At 43.0% G+C, this 19,161-nt stretch overlaps 1 protein-coding gene across 4 annotated transcripts in view; it reads left to right on the forward strand.

The window, feature by feature from the left end:
* AP4E1 (adaptor related protein complex 4 subunit epsilon 1) overlaps positions 1 to 19,161 on the forward strand; it is a 28,128-nt gene extending 8,967 nt beyond the window's left edge. For 3 of the 4 annotated variants that reach the window (XM_028705628.2, XM_028705631.2, XM_077919199.1), the window contains 15 exons: positions 389 to 555; positions 852 to 925; positions 1,489 to 1,611; positions 1,703 to 1,812; positions 2,853 to 2,992; positions 3,134 to 3,246; positions 3,361 to 3,479; positions 5,553 to 5,852; positions 6,625 to 6,739; positions 8,419 to 8,554; positions 9,812 to 10,070; positions 11,747 to 12,322; positions 12,505 to 12,689; positions 13,325 to 13,482; positions 14,231 to 19,161. In XM_028705628.2, coding sequence (XP_028561461.2) covers positions 389 to 555; positions 852 to 925; positions 1,489 to 1,611; positions 1,703 to 1,812; positions 2,853 to 2,992; positions 3,134 to 3,246; positions 3,361 to 3,479; positions 5,553 to 5,852; positions 6,625 to 6,739; positions 8,419 to 8,554; positions 9,812 to 10,070; positions 11,747 to 12,322; positions 12,505 to 12,689; positions 13,325 to 13,482; positions 14,231 to 14,391 — 2,736 coding nt within the window. In that variant the 3' untranslated portion in view covers positions 14,392 to 19,161. Of the gene's footprint in view, positions 1 to 388; positions 556 to 851; positions 926 to 1,488; positions 1,612 to 1,702; positions 1,813 to 2,852; positions 2,993 to 3,133; positions 3,247 to 3,360; positions 3,480 to 5,552; positions 5,853 to 6,624; positions 6,740 to 8,418; positions 8,555 to 9,811; positions 10,071 to 11,746; positions 12,323 to 12,504; positions 12,690 to 13,324; positions 13,487 to 14,230 lie in introns of all 4 variants that reach the window. The other variant, XM_077919198.1, reaches the window with a different exon arrangement.

A 19,161-nucleotide genomic window follows, 5' to 3' on the forward strand; every position in this document is an offset into this window, starting at 1 on the left:
AATGCAGCATTTCTGTCCACTCAGCCCAGTGTTTGTGCACTTCTAACGTATTATTATACGAAAAGCTGCCTTATAGCGAGTCAGACCATTGGCCCATCTCATTTAGTATCGCTTGCACTGGCTTGCAGCAGCTCTCCAGTGTTTTGGTTAGGGTCTCTCCCAACCCTAGCAGGAGATACTTGAGATTGAACCCGGGACCTTTTGATGGGCGTAATGAGTTTCTTTTGCACATTTTTATGCTTCTTGGCTGTATTTTATTTTTATTTTTAAAATTGGGGGAGAAAACATTTGCATGAAAAGGCAAGGAGAGACTAATGATTAAGTAAAACATTAATAGCTTTTGTTTCTGTTTCTATAAGGTCTCTGTGTGTTTTGTCTCTTTGTCTAGGAAAACTCCTCTGGATACAAAGACTTGACTGGCAGCTTTGTCGCTATTCTAAAGCAGGTAGTGGGAGGAAAACTCCCTGTAGACTTCAATTATCACAGTGTGCCAGCACCTTGGTTGCAAATCCAGCTTCTAAGAATATTGGGTCTGCTTGGAAAAGATGATCCAAGGTAGACTTTCTCTTCTTGGCTTGAACTTTTCAACAGTTCACGCTGGTCCCTCTCACTTTGTTACCGTACTCCCATGAAACAAAAAATAAAGCAATAAGTTTTGCAAGGGGCAGGTTTGCCATCTGTTCCTCAACCGTTGACGCGGCTCATTCTTTGCGCTGCTCCAGTAATGATATGAAGGTCCCCCCTTAAAATGATCATAAGGGGTTGTTGGACTTCATGAAAAGTTACTTAGGACTGAGATCGTGAGACTAATTTTGTGTTAAAAACCATTGTTCCTTCTCTCTTTGTAACAGGACCAGCGAATTAATGTATGATGTTCTGGATGAATCTTTAAGGAGAGCGGAGATAAACCATAACATTACGTATGGTAGGTTACAGCACATTTTCTAAACAAAGGCTATAGGCCAGATTTCAGTGCCTGAACTAACCTTTGCAGGAAGCGAGTTTGGGGAACTAAGGCAGATAGTGGTGACAAGAGATGAAATTCTAGGCTTGCCATCAAAAGACATGAGAATACCTGAACTGTCCAGGAGAGATCATTCCATAAGCAGACTTTCTGGGTGATTATCACTGCTGATCATTAGTAAGCAGGGGAACTCGGAGAAGAACTTCAGAAGGTCTTAACACATGGATTAATGTGGTCCTTTAAAGGTAGCCATACATAGATCAGAAGGTAACTAAGGCTGTTTCAGAATGTAAGAAATGCATTCCTGAAGCAACTAGCCTATCCTCCAAATGCATCCAGTAGAAATGGAACATGGAGTGCTAGAAATATAAAAATCCACATGCTCAGGAGTGCTTTCAACAAAGGCCACAACACCAAAGTTCTGATGTCTCTATAAACTAATGGGACTTGTTCAATATTCATGTGCCTATTTGTTTTTACAGAAACTATCATTTTCATTTTCTTTTTCATTGATCTTCCTGCAGCAATCTTGTTTGAATGTGTCCAGACAATTTACACAATTTACCCTAAATCTGATCTACTTGAGAAGGCCGCCAAATGCATTGGAAAATTTGTCCTGTCGCCTAAAATTAATTTGAAATATTTGGGTAAGTTCTCCCGATTGTCACAACCCTGTGCGTTTGATGCCGAATGCCCGTGTTTTCAGCTTGCATTCTTTGCAGTAACTTTTCTTTCTAGGATTAAAGGCCCTAACATATGTTGTCCAGCAGGATCCTGCCCTAGCACTGCAGCACCAAATGACAATAATTGAGTGCTTGGATCACCCTGATCCCATTATTAAAAGAGAGGTAAGTGGAATTTTAACAAGCACAATCTTTAGTAATAAATTTCAAATTGGTATTCTCTTAATATTGCTCCCCTATTGTGGGGATTTGTGATATTTACTGTAAGAATGACAGCTTCCCATGTTTGTGCGGGATATAATGTGCACATTAGATGGTTTTGAAAGAAGTTATCATTCCTCTTTAACCTCTGACATAAAGATATTGAGCGAAATGAAAAATGTTACCTTTAGACTGATCTAGTGGCAGCATAGCAAGACACCCATCTGGAACTAATGACTACTTTTGTATCTGGGAGTGTACTGGTCTGTTTTTTCCATTAGGAGTAGCCAATTCATGAATGCAAAATAAAAATGAAATAAAATTGTTAGTATAGATTGGGTTTCTAGCTGAAAAGAAAAAAACCCTTGTGAACCAGAGTGCGTGCAGATTTCTAGGTGAGGTTGTCGCCTGCAGTGGTACCTTGGTTTGCATATGTCTTGGTTTGCATATGTTTTGGATTACAAACACGTCAAACCTGGAAGTGCGTGTCCCGGTTTGCAACCATTTTTTTGGATTACGAACCAAAATTTTTTTGGAGACACCATTGTCGAAAGCGCACCTTGGGTTACAGCCTGTTTTGGTTTACAAACGGACCTCCAGAACGGATTATGGTTGTAAACCAAGGTACCACTGTATTCCATGTGTGTTGTGTGGACACAAGCACATGCAGTTGCAAGCTTGTGTAGGGGCATGCAAACAGCTCAGCAAGTTCCCTTGCTGATGCGTATGCATTTTTCAGTATACTTACTTCCCTGTGCTTCCTCAACCACAGCTCTAACAGGAACCATTTCTGTTGTTTCTATGAGGGAGTTCATGCAGGAAACGTTTGTTCTTATGCATTTCCTTTATGGTTCATGCTAACCCATTCTTAAAGCTCTGTAACTGTTAAGATGCATGGTACTTCTTTATTTAGAGCAACAACCCTGAAGCATGTTGCTTATTATGCTGCTGTTCTGTGTGGGGACAGCTAAACATTGGCATGGTTAACGTTTTTCTTTCTTCAGACATTGGAACTACTGTATAGAATCACCAACGGGCAGAATGTCACTGTCATAGTACAGAAGATGCTTGACTACCTTACTCAAAGTAAGGAGGAGTATACCATCATCAACATAGTTGGCAAAATAGCAGAATTAGCTGAAAAATATCCTTTGAATGCATCTGGAATGGTTACGTCATGAGTGTATTGCTTCTCCTAAATGTGCATTAGTAAGCTTTAAGAAAACACTGCAGAGAATTGCTGTATGGTTGTGGAAGTTCAGTTTTCCTTAATGTTTTCTGACACATATGCTCCTGACAATGAATGGTTCATCCAGACTATGAATGCAGTATTTTCCGTAGGAGGAGATAAAATGCACCCTGACATCCCAAACAGCTTCTTGCAGCTCCTTGCTGAAGGTGAGCATAATATACAAAATTCAATAGCGGAAGTAGGGAGTAGTGCCATTTGTCTTTTATGGAGAAAACACACACATATCAGGAAAGAGAAATATATTGTGATGTGCTTTCTAGGTTTTGAAGATGCAAAGGAAGATAGCCAGCTGCGACTTCATGCTGTCCAGTCCTATCTTGCGCTGCTAGAGGATGAAAATGCAGTTTATCCACAGAAATTCCTTCAAGTAATGAGTTGGGTAAGAAAAGACACAGATTAGAAAGGAAATATGGGAATTGTAGGGATGCAGGTGGCGCTGTAGGGACGCAGGTGGGGCTGTGGGTTAAACCACAGAGCCTAGGACTTGCTGATCAGAAGGTCGGCGGTTCGAATCCCCGCAACGAGGTGAGCTCCCGTTGCTCGGTCCCTGCTCCTGCCAACCTAGCAGTTCATAAGCACGTCAAAGTGCAAGTAGATAAATAGGTACCGCTCTGGCGGGAAGGTAAACAGCGTTTCTGTGCGCTGCTCTGGTTTGCCAGAAGCGGCTTAGTCATGCTGGCTGCATGACCCGGAAGCAGTACGCCGGCTCCCTCGGCCAATAAAGCGAGATGAGCGTCGCAACCCCAGAGTCGGTCATGACTGGACCTAATGGTCAGGGGTCCCTTTACCTTTATGGGAATTGTAGGTACAGCATAGGCAATTGAAATTTGAGTTGTGATAATATTTTAAGGGAAGTTGAGACATGGTTGTCTCTGTGTAAATGGTCATTTGTTTCACACAGTGACAGGATGCTGTTCTTCTATTTAGCTGTTGGCAGGGGGCAGCATTGGGCCAAGGTTAAGCGCTTCACAATTCCACTGATTTCACTGTGAGACTTAAGCATGTGTTTCTGCTTCTCACACCTCTAGCATTAAATTGCCCAATTTCCAGTGTGGCTGAAAAGTGATAAACTGAAACTGAGAGGGCAGCTGCCTTTCTAGAGGAGTGGTTTTCTAAGAATCTTGAGTTTCCAAAAAAAGGAAGTCCTTCTGTTTTGCACTGATAAGATTAAAATTTGGGTGGTTTTAATTTTTTTAAGGACCAGGAACAAGAAGGTTTGTGAGAAAACCCCCAAAATCTATTTTTTTTTAATATCCTTTGTTTCATAGATCATGATTTTTCATGGGCTGAGACGGTTCTTTCACACCTAGGGACAAGTGTTTCTGTGTCTGGCATCTGCATGCTTAATTGTTATTTTTTTTAAACAAATTATAATAATTATATGCCACCCAATAAAATGCATCATTTTTAGTTCCCTGCCTCACGATCAGTTTTCAGTATGGTTGGCAACCTGTGGTTTTTCAGTAGATTGCCTTGTTTTTACTAGACAACTACATTTCTGAGGTCAGCTTGTATGACCAATTAGAAACAAGAAGTTGCCTTATACCAAATCAGACCATTGGTCCATCTAACTCAGTATTGTCAACACTGACTGGCAGCATCCCTGCAGGGCTTCAAAGAAGGATTGTGTGAAATCATTATGTCTTTTGTAACTACACTGTGACTTGTTTTTAACTTTGTTTTGAAAATATTTGCTGCTGAATGTTCTCAGTGGGACTGCAGTCATGTACTTTGAGCTGTGTTAAATTCTGCAGACTTTGACATTGAAACCAGCTTGTTTCCTCCTCTGGGTCCAGTAAAATTTCCTTCTGTCATTCTGGGTTGCTTAAGAAAGTTTTGAGGATAAAAGCTTGTGTTTCAGCTCAGGTGTCAGCTTATTTCACATCTTATTAATTTACCTGCAAACTCTGGTTTTGTTTTTTTGAAATTCAGATTTCCCTCTGCACACCTCAGTGGCTTTTTCTACGCCCCTTGACTTTTTCTGTAAAAAATGTAAAGGGACCCCTGACCATTAGGTACAATCGTGGACGACTCTGGGGTTGCACGCTCATCTCCCTTTATTGGCCGAGGGAGCTGGCGTTTGTCTGCTGACAGCTTCCGGGTAATGTGGCCATCATGACTAAGCCGCTTCTGGCAAACCAAAGCAGCACACGGAAACGCCCTTCCCTCCGGAGCGGTACCTATTTATCTACTTGCATTGACGTGCTTTCGAACTGCTAGGTGGGCAGGAGCTGGGACTGAGCAGTGGGAGCTCACCCCGTTGCAGGGATTCGAACCGCCAACCTTCTGATCGGCAAGCCCTAGGCTCTGTGGTTTAACCCACAGCGCCACCCGCGTCCCTGACCTTTTCTGTGCTCTTGCACAAATGCAAGACACGGAGACAAATTTTCACTTCCTCATTGCTCATAGCCTTCATAGGCTGATCATGGTGTTTATAACTGTCCTCCGACAGGTGTTGGGGGAATATGCGTACCTTATGAAGAACGTGGATCCAGAAGTTGTCTTGGCGAGTTTGCATAGGATACTTAGGAACAATGCCACTCCTGAAACCAAAGCCTGGATCGTGGCTGCAGCCACTAAAATAGCTTCTCATACCACCTGTTCAAAAACTGTTGAAAAGCTTATCATGGAATTCAGTACCTCCTTGGATACCTGCATGAGGCAGTATGCCTTTGAATTAAAGCATCTATATGAAAACAAAGAATTGATGAAGCAACTGTTCTCTGTGGATGCTAGTTGCAAGGACCTAGTGGTGAGTTAATGACATCGCCTCTCTGTGTGTGTTGTTGCTTCGTCCTTGGGAGCTGAATGTTTCTTCAGAACACACTGGAGAGGAGAGTACCATGTTTCTAAACACTGTGCAAAAGATACAGACCGTTTGAACCTATATACAGTGGTGCCTCGCAAGACGAAATTAATTCGTTCCGCGAGTTTTGTCGTCTTGTGATTTTTTTCGTCTTGCGAAGCACGGTGTCGGAAAAGTTTTGGAAAAGCTTCAAAAATCACCAAAGTCTTCAAAAACCTCAAAAAAGGCTACCACACCGCGTGCTATGAGTTGCTCCTCGAAGTCAAGTCGCAACTGTATTAACGGTGTTAAGAAAAAGGAAACAAACTTGCAAGACGTTTCCGTCTTGCGAAGCAAGCCCATAGGGAAAATCGTCTTGCGAAGCAGCTCAAAAAACAAAAAACCCTTTCGTCTTGCGAGTTTTCCGTCTTGCGAGGCATTCGTCTTGCGAGGTACCACTGTAGAGGCATCTCACTTCCACCGCGAGTAGCAAGATCTCATAGCCTTTTTGAGTAGAAGCTAATGGATCATGTTCGGCTTTTATGTCAGGCAACATGCTAGGATTGCTCCCCTCTGATTTCTTAACTGCGCCAGTGAGGCTGGGGTGAAAAAAACACTCACTTGGAGTATTTAATTGTTATAGTTAAGAGCAAATTTAGAGGGTGGGATGGTATTTTCTTAAGAGGCTGATAACTGAATAATCATCACCTTTTGATCCCCCCCCCCCAATTCATCGCAGGTAGATGCTTCCTTATCTTTCTTAGATGGATTTGTAGCAGAAGGACTGGATCGTGGTGCAGCGCCGTATAAACCTCATCACCAAAGACAAGAGGAGAAGCTGTCTCAGGAAAAAGGTAACTGCGTGTTTTCTTTGCCTGCAAATGCTAGCCAGTATAGTACTAGGACAAGCCTATGTTTAATGTGACTGCATGGAAAGTTTTGGGGGGGGGGAACTCCCCCAGTGGTTTTGCACCTTGTTCCATGATGAATATGCATCAGAGAGACAATGCCTTTGGGGGGGGGGGGGAGGTACCGTATTTTTCACTCCATAAGATGCACTTTTCTCTTCCTAAAAAGTAAGGGAAAATGTCTGTGAGTCTTATGGAGCGAATGTGTGGTCCCTGGAGCCGAATTGTCCAGGGGCGAAAAGCAGATCATGCTTTTTTAAAAAAAAAAGAGAGGGAAAGGGGTGTTGAAAGGAAGCAGCTGATCGGCAAGTGATTGGGAGGGAGATAAGGTTGCTGGTAAAGGAGGCTGCCAGGGGAGGGGGGAGGTAAAAGCCCATGGATCCTCAGGATTTTTGCGTTGGGTCACCCCAAATTCACCATCAGATCACATAGCATGTCCATGGCTATAGCCTGCACCAAAAAACCCACACATCCACTGTTTCATGGGGCCGCAATGGCGCAAAAACATGGTTACAAAGCACGGATCCCTATGGATCCTCAGGTTTTTGGAATGGGGTCACCCCAAATTCACCATCAGATCCCATAGCTTGTCCATGGCTATAGCCTGCACCAAAAAAATCACACAACCACTGTTTTGTGGAGCCGCAATGGCGCAAAAACGTGGTTACAAAGCACGGATCCACATGGATTCTCAGGATTTTTGCATTGGGCTACCCCAAACTCACCATCAAATCACATGTCTGTGGCCACAGAATGAACCACAAGAATCATACATCTACTGTTTCGTTCAGAATATTTTTTTTCTTGTTTTCCTCCTCTAAAAACTAGGTGTGTCTTATGGTCAGGTGCGTCTTATGGAGCGAAAAATACGCACCTCCCCCCCCTTGCAATTATCAGCTTGCATGGCCAACATTTTAGGATTGGGATGAGATTCTGTCAAATATATTAAGTTACAGATCGAGACAGGGATAGGTGGTCTTTCAAGTAAGCTGGTCTCAAGCTTTTCAGGGCCCTACGGTGTTGGCAGTGAGATTTCCATAGTAGCCAACCTATGATCCTGCAATGAAACATGCTTTTACCAGACCTCAAATATTGCAAAATGCAGACACTCATAAGAACAGCCTTCTGGATCATGCCAGTAGTCTATCTAGTCCTCTTCTCACAGTGGCCAAGCCACTTTTCACTTCATGAATTGCTATATGAATTGCTGCATGACGAGCAGCTATTGGAGTTTGCCTTCCCCATTAAATGCTTCTTGCTCTTTAATGTTTAGTCAAGTGGTTTTAAATGTGAAGAATAGCTTGATTATATTGTATAGCCTGTTGCAATATTTGATATGCACATCTAATTAATAAGGATGCTTTTCGTTAAAACTGGTATTTTAGAACTGTCGCTTTTGTAGGCCTCTTTTCAGAATAGATTCCGTCTTGAATTCAAAATGTGCTGTATTTCTGAAAAGCACAAGGGTTTCACTAATTACTGGTATTTAATATTAAGATGCTGAATGTGGAATATTCTTGTCAGAACATCATCATCAGTGACGCAGATTACAGGAGAGGCAGGCTGTTCTCTAATATTTTTAAATCTGGTCTCCTGTTTTGATGAGTAATTTTCCATCTTTTCAGCTCTGAATTTTGAACCTTATGGGCTATCACTTTCCCAGAGCTTCTCAGCGTCTGGTTTTACTGGCAGACAATCTCCAACTGGACTTTCACTGGGGTCTGACATCTCTGTTAATAGTGCTGAGACTGGACAGAAGGAGTGAGTATATCTTATCGCTTCAGCAACGACTTAATATGTAGTTGAGTTCCCTGTCTGTTCTTATCTTGCTATTTGTATAGGGAAATGCTGGCTCTGCGGAAAAAAACAATTGCCTTTCTGGCCTAGTAAGGAAAAATGCCATTTCACCAACAATAATTCATTGCTAGGTTGGCCTCCATCTCTCCCCCCTCCCCCCCCAAATACTGTATTAGCTGGAATGTATTAATTCACATCACATCTGCATTTTATTTAATATTGAAATGAAATGCATAAAGTCCCGGGGTTTAACACCTGAACTATAAGCTGCATTTAGAATTTTAGTTCTGTAAGATCCAAACTTCATGGGAAGTCTATGATTTGGTCCCACAACACTTTTTATTTTAAAGTATCTGTGTTGGGCTCTCAGTCATTTTGCATCTTCCATGCTAATAGAGCTGGGAGCTGACTCTTCTCCTCATGCCATTATTCTTGTTCACCCCAGTGGAAAAAATACAGGGTTGTACCCAGCTGAGTTCTACTCAGAGTAAAAGGTAAAGGGACCCCTGACCATTAGGTCCAGTCGTGACCGACTCTGGGGTTGCGGCGCTCATCTCGCTTTATCGGCCGAGGGAGCCAGCGTACAGCTTCCAGGTCATGTGGCCAGCATGACTAAGCCACTTCTGGCGAACCAGAGCAGCGCACGGAAACGCCGTTTACCTTCCCGCCAGAGCGGTACCTATTTATCTACTTGCACTTTGACATGCTTTCGAACTGCTAGGTTGGCAGGAGCAGGGACCGAGCAACGGGAGCTCACCCCGTTGCGGGGATTCGAACTGCCAACCTTCTGATCAGCAAGCCCTAGGCTCTGTGGTTTAACTCATAGCACCACCTGTGTCCTGCATCTACTCAGAGTAGGACAACCGAAATTAATATACCTAAGTTAGTCATGCCTATTAATTTTGATGGCTCTACTCTGAGCAGGATTAACCCACAGATATCACAAGGGGCAACCTATTAGGTCAGGCTTTGCCAACCTGGTACCCTCCAGGTTTTTTGGGACTACAGCTCCCATCATCCAGTGCTGGTTGGGGATGATGGGAGTTGTAGTCCAAAACATTTGGTAGGTACCAGGTTGGATTAGGTTACATCTTCAGCTTGTTCAACATAGGAAAATTGGGTTTCTGAAAGACTTTACAAGAATAGACTGACTCTTCAGAAGCGCTTTGAGAGACTCCTTCTGATCACTCAGTTGACTTTTCCTGATTGCAAATTCTTTAGGGTCAACAGTCTGAAGCTAGATGGAGTGAAGAAACTATGGGGGAAAGAAGGCTACCTCCCCAAGAAGGAAAGCCAAGCAGAAAAAGAAGACAACGCCAAGTCCGTTCTGGAAGGCAGTGCGTTTGCAGAGCATATTGTTGGCAACTTTCCATTCCAGCCCGAGCAAGAAATGACTGGTCCTTTGGAGGGAGAGGAAGAGAAGCGTCAACTGGCGTCAACACTCTTTGTTGGCTTAGGGTCTCAAAGCAGCATCAGTCTGGTATGGCAGCTATTTACAGTTTCATAGGAGTGGCTGGGCCACCCTTTAAAGGACATGTCCCCAAACTTCCAAGCATGTGTTCTGAGCTCCCACCCTGCTTAGTACACATTTTGTGACATGTGAACAGGGTCCAAGTTTGGAAGATCCATTCTTTTTCTTTGGTGTGTTCAATAGTGCGTTCTCCTTCTTCTTGAAATCTGTCCCCCGGCCTGCATTGCAAAAGTATTTTGAAGTTGAGGGGAGTTGCGAAAGTAGCAATCCGCTGCGGGAGCCAGCTGTTCAATAAGAAAAAGGCCAGGCAGTCTGTTGAGTTCGTGCAACCCCTTGGGCGTACCTCAAAGATTCTGCTTGGATTCTGGCTGAATGCCTGAAAGTCCCTCCCACTAAGTGTGTTCATGCAAGTCCCATGATTTGCATCTCTTGGCCTTCTACAGTTTGGAAACCCCCTTTTTTCCACGGAAGGGAAACATTAGCCAAGTACATGCCTTACTGTTTCCCTTTTCCCTGTGGCCTTTTGTATCCTCCACCGGTTTAACAGCCACAGCATGGATATTAACAGGCAGGATTAGCATCCCAAAGGGGTAAGATTGCATTGCCTTGTTGCCATGTTGCCTTCAGCACAACCAGTGACCCTAAATGGCATGCAAGTTAACATCCCCTTTGCTGAGTAAGTTGGCTTGACCTCCCCTGACATGAGTCCTCAGAAAACCCTTCCAAAACTATGAAAGCAACACCTGATTTTGAACAGCTTAGTTCTCAAACGTTCTGGCTCCTGAACACTGCAAAACCTGTTCCGGTTTGTGAACTGTTTTTGGAAACTGAACATCCAACGGGGCTTCCGTGGCTTCCGATTGGCTGCAGAAGCTTCCTGCAGCCAATCAGAAGCCACGCTTTGGTTCCCAAACGTTTTGGAAGTCGAGAGGATATGAAGGTACAACTGTATTTTCTTATTTCTGTAAGACACTGGTCTTTCAGTTAATAGGCTGGGATCCCATAACTGGCTTGTGCCCCTATCAAAATGTGGGTGGTGATACCACTACCATTTTTTTTTAAAATGTTCCAAAGAGGAGGGGAGTGAGAGGGGAATAACAGAGGGGAAGGAGAGAGGGCACACAGAAGAAGGTGAAGGAGAAAAAAACATGCCTGGTCAAATTAAGACATGCTGAGACCCTGAGCTATGCTAGGTTTAAGAGGCCCTGTAGCAGTACCTCTTCACCACCTCTGGTGTGTATTCTAATGGAAAGGACAATGACACTAGAAATAGTAAAGTTTTATATTTCCATTCATACAGGTCCATAGGCGAGGCAGCAACTAACAGTCTGTCTAAAGCATATTTCGCAATAAGACAGTTTGCATATGAAATACCTTCACATGGCAATACTTTATGATTTCCTACTTAACATATGTGAAAATGTTTAATTCAGTCTGTTTTAGCCTGTCCCACTTATTTTTTTTTAACCAATTATGTAAAACTTGAAATTTGTGGGGTGGGGGAGGTGTTTGTTTTTAGAAGCCCCTCATAATCTGGAGCCCTGAGATGCAACTGTGCATAAAGGTGGCTCTGGAATCTGAAAAAGTTGCAATGTACTACCTTAAACAGTAGACTGTACCCAAATTTGTGTCGTCCCCCCCTTCCCTGAATTAACATATATTTTCTGTGTCCTTTTAAAACTAAGATGGGCAAGCAAGACTCCACTGCTCAGAAGTTCCGAAGGAAGTCAAAAACAAGCAAAAACAAAAATAGTGAGGAATCATCCAGTATCGAAAGTGCTGATGGCCCTTCCTTCTGCCCTTTTCCTGATGCGATATCTAGGAACAAGAACCTCTTCCAAAACAATGGACACCTAAGATTAAGGAAATCTTCACTGAGTTCCGCTGGAACTTCTGAATCAAAGGTGGTACTTGATAGGTCTCATTCTCTGCCGGAAGCTGAACTGAATGAGAAGCTATTGGGTCACAGACTTTCGCTGTCCTCTCTGTTTGCGGATGGCAATATGGAAGTTTTCCAGCCTTCTCCAAGTGCTCAGGCTACGGCCTCCCAGCAACTCTCTTTGATGCCTTACTTACCAGAAGAAGCAGCCAAACACCCTCATTCGGAAATCGTGGAGCTTTGCGGCGACGAAACACTGGTTTTGTCCTCTTGTAAAATCTGGAAAGATGACTCTGTCCTACTCTTCTTATTTCTTGCCAACAAAAGCTCTTGCGTACTTAAAGCTGTGAATCTGGAATTTGAGCACGCAGAACATTTTAAGGTAACATGAGCAGTAGCTACAAGTTGGACCACATAACTCTTTGGGTCCCTTCTGACTCTACAGTTCTGTGATTCTATTAAGTTTACCACTGCTTTTCCTTTAAAAGAAATCTTGGCAGTGGTGATATTAAAATACTTGTAAACCTCTCGGCTCCCCCCCCCCCCGCTCCTGTTTTATTGTAGATTTCAGAAAGCCTTGGTTGCCACTTCGCTGCAGTAGAAGCTCAGAGCATAGAAAGCTTCCAGACGTGTGTCGAGATGGAGGGGCTGTGCTCTTCGGAGATGCTCTCTGGGTCCATCAGTTACTTTCTAGAGTCTGATGCGCTCCTCAGATTTTCTGTAACTTTAGAACTGTTGGATTTTATCAGGTACCTACGCGAAATAGCTGGGAACAAACGAAGTGTTTTAAAGCAAATATTAATTTGAATTCGCTTGCTATGCTTTATCTTGTTTGTAATATTTTGTCATATCTCATGCTTATGCGCACACACACACACACACACACAGAGAGAGAGAGAGAGAGAGAGAGAGAGAGAGAGGGGCTCTTTTGTTTCTCAGACTCTTCATTATCAAAAAGTTGTGGTGCTTCCTAGGTAATTTGAAACATATGAGTGTAGAGAGGAGAGGGCATGGGGGGGGAAATCATTTAAGGGTCTTCCCCACTCTAAAAGTGGAAGGGAAACCATGTCTGTTTCTCTGGTACTTCTGATCTCCATATGCATGTCCTCAGAGTGTAAAAAGACAACTTGTAGACTGCCTTTTTGCTGTCTCAACTATATCCCATATCTGTGCTAGAGGATGTCAGTCCAGTACATTTAAGGAACAGCCCAGCTGACAATTTTAATGGAATCTTGTTTAGGTCGACAATTTCAGGCTGCAGGATAGTGTGAGAAAATACTTCACGGTGGGGCAGAAAGTTTTGTTTTCATTGTCTTCTTGGGAACAGCTTTCTCTTCTAAGTACATATTGCAAAATCTGCTTCTATTTCATATTGCATTTTCAGGCCAATGAAAATGAGCACTGATGAATTTGGAAAACTGTGGCTCTCCATTTCGAATGATGTCAAACAAAACCTAAAGATGACCTCATCTCAGGGATCTTTGTCAGCCGTCCTAAGCATTTTGCAGCAAAAGCTGAACTTACATATAGTTGATATCATAGGTAAGTAGCTTGGGATTTCTTTATATTTGTAGCAAGGATGATCCTAGGCAGGCAGTGAAACAGGCCAGTTACAACCAGGGTCAACCTTTGTTCATCAGAAGCCAGTTCACGTTTGCAAGGTGATGACCCTATTGTCTTTTTCACAATGCATTTTGATGATCTGCAGGATACTTCGTTCTTGGAAAGTGGACTTGATCACACCAACTGCGTGCCAAAAAAATTGTGGTTTTTAATTGATCACATTGTCTTGTGCCAAACCCAGAGTGATTTTTTTAAATTGATATCCTGCTTTGCACAGAACTGTAGGAATGTATTGTGGATGAAATTAAGGTAAAGGTAAAGGTACCCCTGCCCGTACGGGCCAGTCTTGACAGACTCTAGGGTTGTGCGCCCATCTCACTCTAGAGGCCGGGGGCCAGCGCTGTCCGGAGACACTTCCGGGTCACGTGGCCAGCGTGACATCGCTGCTCTGGCAAGCCAGAGCCGCACACGGAAACGCTGTTTACCTTCCCGCTAGAAAGCGGTCCCTATTTATCTACTTGCACCCGGGGGTGCTTTCGAACTGCTAGGTTGGCAGGCGCTGGGACCGAGCAATGGGAGCGCACCCCGCCGCGGGGATTCAAACCGCTGACCTTTCGATCGGCAAGCCCTAGGTGCTGAGGCTTTTACCCACAGCGCCATCCGTGTCCTGTGGATGAAATTACGATGACATTAATAGGGGAAAACCCCCAATTTTTCTTCCCTTTAGGTAGTGAGGGAATAGCATCATGCCGACTGCTTCCATCCGTCCCCTGTTTACTGCATTGCCGTGTCCACGCTGGGATGTTGTCGCTGTGGTTCAGATCCCATTGTCCGGCTCTTCCAGACTGTTTACTTTATCAGTGTCAAAAGGTGATGGAAGAATCCTGAGCACCGTGGAGAAAAGGAGCAAAACCCTCCTCTTCTAACATAATGGAAAGAAGGACGTGTGTGGCTGTGCCAGGGGGTTACCAAAAGAAAGGCAACTCTCATCTTGTTAGGAGTGAAGTTGCATAAGCATGCATCCTGGAGAGATAACAGGCGATTCTGCTAGGTGCCTCCCCCCCCCCCCAATGCTCAGGGTCAGTCAGTCACTGACAAGGGACTAAGTAAAAGTATAGGTACTTTTATGCAAGGTGTTATGCAAGGTATTTATTTTCTGTTATGTACTTGTACAGGTCACAGCAGTTTAGTCATAAGATCAGCTACTACTTGAATTCTTTCATTAACGTGGCTTATGGTGTAAAGGAACTTCTTAAGCCTTGCCTACTGTTCCTGTGGTTCATGATGGTTTTTTTTTTTTTTTTTTTTGCATCTTTTATACCAGTTTCGCACCAGTATTGCAAAAGCAGGCACTCTGCTATAAGATAAATCTCCACGATTGTCCTATGGTTGTAGGCTGAGTCATCCTGTGACTCAGCAATAACCAGCACATAAATGCCAAGCTTTGGAAGCACAAGTCATATCATTGCACCTCGCAACAGCACTGGGGCTGCTGTTTTATGTGATGCCATGTTTGATACCTGCCTTTAATAGGAGGACTGGGTCTTATCCTGAGGATAGGATACTGGTTTCTTAAGAATGCAGCTTCAGGCTGTGAGCAGGACTCTGTAGTTTAGCACAGGACTGCAATTAGCGCCATCTGTGTACCAAGAATCTCAGTTTTCAGTTTAAAAACACTAGGCTCCAGAGACCACCACGAGAGGCTCATGCATGAATCCATCAGAAGTTTTGACCTGTCCTTCCTGATACTGCATCAGTAGCATCCCTTAATTGTACTGACTATTGCCCATGGTGATCACATGGCACATAGATCTAACGCTTGCACTTTTGCATTATAATACAAGCTGGAATCAAAAGAGCTACATGACATATTCCACATGGCCAAAGACACTGAGCTTGTGTTCCTTAAAGAGCAGCTCTTTGTGCTATCTAACAAGCTAATTCTGCTTTTGAATATCCTCCCAGATTCATTTTGTGGCGTATCATGGTTGTTCTGCTATTTAAACCAGGTGTGTGTGTGTCATAGTTCCCACAGAGGTTGCCCTTATTGGGAGACGAAAGTGCAAAACCACCCATAGCCATCTTTTGTATATTTGCAGCAGCTTTTACAAAAGATGGTGGATTGTATCCTTTGATAATCCTACTCAGCTCATTGAAATTAATGGGTGTGACTAACTTAAGTTCCTTGATTTCATTGGGCACACTTTATGTATTTATTTATTCTATGAAATCGATATCCTGCTTTTCAATTCTGTGACGAATTGTCAAAGCAGCACATATAAAACATAATGCCGTGCCATCAGATCCAGTTATTAAAGCTAGATTAGAATAGCAGCAAAAAGACAAAATCAAAACAAGAACAGGAAAAATGGTCAGGGGCAGATTCGTTACGGAGGTTTTGCACCACTGAAGGATTATGTTTGAATAGCACTTAGTTTTTATCCATAGGCATGAACGGCAGCCGTTGTCTGTTGAATTCAAAGATACTACTAGAGTAAAGATGGATATCTGCTTGCTGTTTCTGGTGGCTCCAAAGTCTAGAGTAGGACTAGCATTGGACCCATTTTCCCCCTTGGGTAACCAGAGTGAATCTGGCGCATGTATACAGCAATAAAATAGCTTTGTTTGCAGGAAAGTTTAGACATACGTAGTATCTCCCGACTACTTATCTCTGCTGTATTTTAAATACTAGTTGCTGTTGCAGCAGAACAAAAACATTGCAAGTGGCTGACATTTTTCCATTCATTCGTTGTGATACTTTTTGCTGTTCAGTGAATGAGAGAAATAGGACCTTTCAAAGGTGCAGCACAGGGCACCTCCTCTTAAAAAAAAATGATATTAGTTATGAAGCTTTTTTGATTTGTAGCCCAGGTTTCTAGCTCTTATAGCTGAGTGTGAGAATTGACACAGTTGAACCAGCATTTCAGTGTGTTTGATCCTGGGTGGTTTATAACATTTTTGAAGGAGACTGATTTCCATTAGAAAATTCAACCAGGAAACCAAAATTTTGATAGACTTATTAAGAAAAGATTAATCACAGTCCTAGTAGTGTCAAAGTGTTGCTCTTCATATTAAATTGGTCAGTTTTAAATAATCAATGATATTCCCCACACAGTAATCTTTAAAGTGAAAAAGTGATTTTTCTTTTCAAAACAAAGCTTGCCTGATTTAGATCACCACTATTTTTATAATTGGTGACAAGCAGGCAAGATTTGGAGTTTCTGAGTTGTAAAATTACAATTTTTTATTTCCCAAAGTCTAAATTCCCAGGCTGAGATTCCATAAGCACGAGTGCTTTGACACTCTTTTAACGTCTTGCTTCATAGAAATCCTTTGGAATGATTCCAGTAGAAGGAAATGGATACAGGAAAATTTTAGGGAAGAATTTCAAATCCATGTGTATTTTCAGATATGTAGTTCAGGAAAACATTAACATTCAACACTTTCACTTGTCTGCAGTGCCAATGTAATTCCTCTTCAACCCAACGAAACACTGGTGTGTGATTTTCATTGAACTCATGGGCATACCCCATCTGCTTTCTGATACGATAATTATTGATTAGGTTGAAAAGAGGGCTGTTTTTATTACATGCTTTTAAATATTCTATCTCCCATCTTAAAATGCTGCTCAGAGTTGCTCTCAGCTTGTTTAAAAATCAGTCAATAATTAATAGATAATGGCTTGTATCCACTAGCGCTAAGTTAAGGTCACAGTTCTTGTTCGGCTGGTATAACGAGTAAGAAACCCGCAAAATGGTACCCATCACTGTGAACATGACAAATAGAGCAAGGGTTGACACTCTACTGGCCTACCAAACATTGTACTTCTCTACATCTGGAGAAAGGTAGATTCTATAATAGTGTACTGTGCTGCTGTCATCAATGTAACAGTGGTGAGCAGTTGGTCGCTACAAGCCTTGGCGCACAACAGCTTTAGTTAAATAATTCAATTTTTATACTGCCCTTCAATGTATGCTTTTAAAATGTGTGATTTACAAAAGTTAAGGTTTGATTAAAAATACGATAGGACAAGTCACCAAATAACTCCCAAACATCTGTGATAAAAGTCACCTTTGACTAGTTAAAAGCTCCCTCTTGGAATGATAAGACTCGTTCCTTCCAGAACCTCGGGAGAATTGACGTTCTGCGTAATGCAGGAAAGTGTACCATGCGAGGGACACGTTTGGGGGAAATGCTGAATGCACATGAATAGTGTAACTTTTGTCACATCAGAGGAAATGCAAAGGGGGGAGCCAGTTGCACTGCGTTTTGGAGACTTTGTAAATGAGCTCTGCATTGTATGAAATGTAAAACAGCAGGAGGAGACTGTTGCTCTGTGGGTGGCAGGAGACAGCTGGGGGAGAGGAGAGGTTTTCTGCAGCCTCCTCCAGACTGTGGAATGCTCTCCTGCAGTGTTCTTACATGGTCCCCTTTTGTAGTCACATGAACTTGGAAACACCCTCCCCACACCTGTCGTTTGAGACTTAGTAGAGACTCTCGCTGTCCTTAGGTTGTCTTAAACGTGTGTTGACGTAAGTTCTGTTGCGCTGTTTTTCTATTTTGTCTGGATTCTTTTCACTTGTAATGTGCCTTGTGAGTTTTACGTTGAAAGGTGGCCCATAAGTATTGTTAAGCAAGTACAGCACCACACAGCCGATGAGATCCCATTCAGTGACTGAGGAAAAGCGGAGAAGGGGAGGCCCAATTTCGTCAGCTGTCTCAGCAGTGTCAAACCACAGCCCCTCTCCATTCCCTTCTATGGCGTACAGCAGGGGTGGGCACTTGGAGGCCCTCTTCACATTGATGGCTGGTCCACTAGGGTGAGTGGGGCACTGCCCCACCAGCCTCAGGCTCCCCCTCCACCCCATCGGTCCACCTTCTTATATCTAGGGCCGCTTTGCCTGTCATTGGTTGTAGCTTCACCCAATCTAGATGGTCACCAGCCTCCAACACCTTCAGATTTTATTGGACTCCAACTCCCGTCAACCCCACCCAACAGGGCCCAATGGTCAGGGATGATGTGAGTTAGTCCAGCAACATCTGGATTTCCGCAGGTTGCCTATCCCTTGCATGAAGCAAAGCTGCAGTACGTACTTTCTGGAGGACACGAGGATACAGGATGTGGAAGCACAGAGTGACCAGTTAGCAAAAGCTGAGAGACAGGTATTAAGTATAACTGTTTCTCTCCTCTCTTCCAATGATGTCTGAATGGAGGGATTCACAAAAGTGCACTAAAATATAACTCTTAAAAACAATATTCAGATATTAATGTATACTCATGTTTACTTTATGCCTCATGGATGTAAATGGAAGCCTATATTTTGGAGAAATGAATAAATAACTCTGGGAACTTTCCTTCCATGTGACTGTTAACAGCGTGCATCAGATTTAAAGGCTAGAACTGAGCAAAACCATGGATGCTACAAGAGCTAGCAAAGCTACCATTTCTCTCCTATGCAGTTTTCTACCATGTCCATCAGGTGGTGTTGGCATGATGTTAAATAATAGCTATGGCTTTCACACATGTACATGTGCTGGGTTCATTTTTTTAAACGTTTTGTTTGAAATCTTAAACTCTTTTACTATTTATCTGTCAGTATGCAGAATTTAAGAGAACAATCAAACTTGGTTGAAAATAAATGGATTTGCTTACTTTTA

This window comes from Podarcis muralis, chromosome 14 (genome assembly GCF_964188315.1).
Source record: "Podarcis muralis chromosome 14, rPodMur119.hap1.1, whole genome shotgun sequence".
In the NCBI taxonomy this organism is placed as follows: domain Eukaryota; kingdom Metazoa; phylum Chordata; class Lepidosauria; order Squamata; family Lacertidae; genus Podarcis; species Podarcis muralis.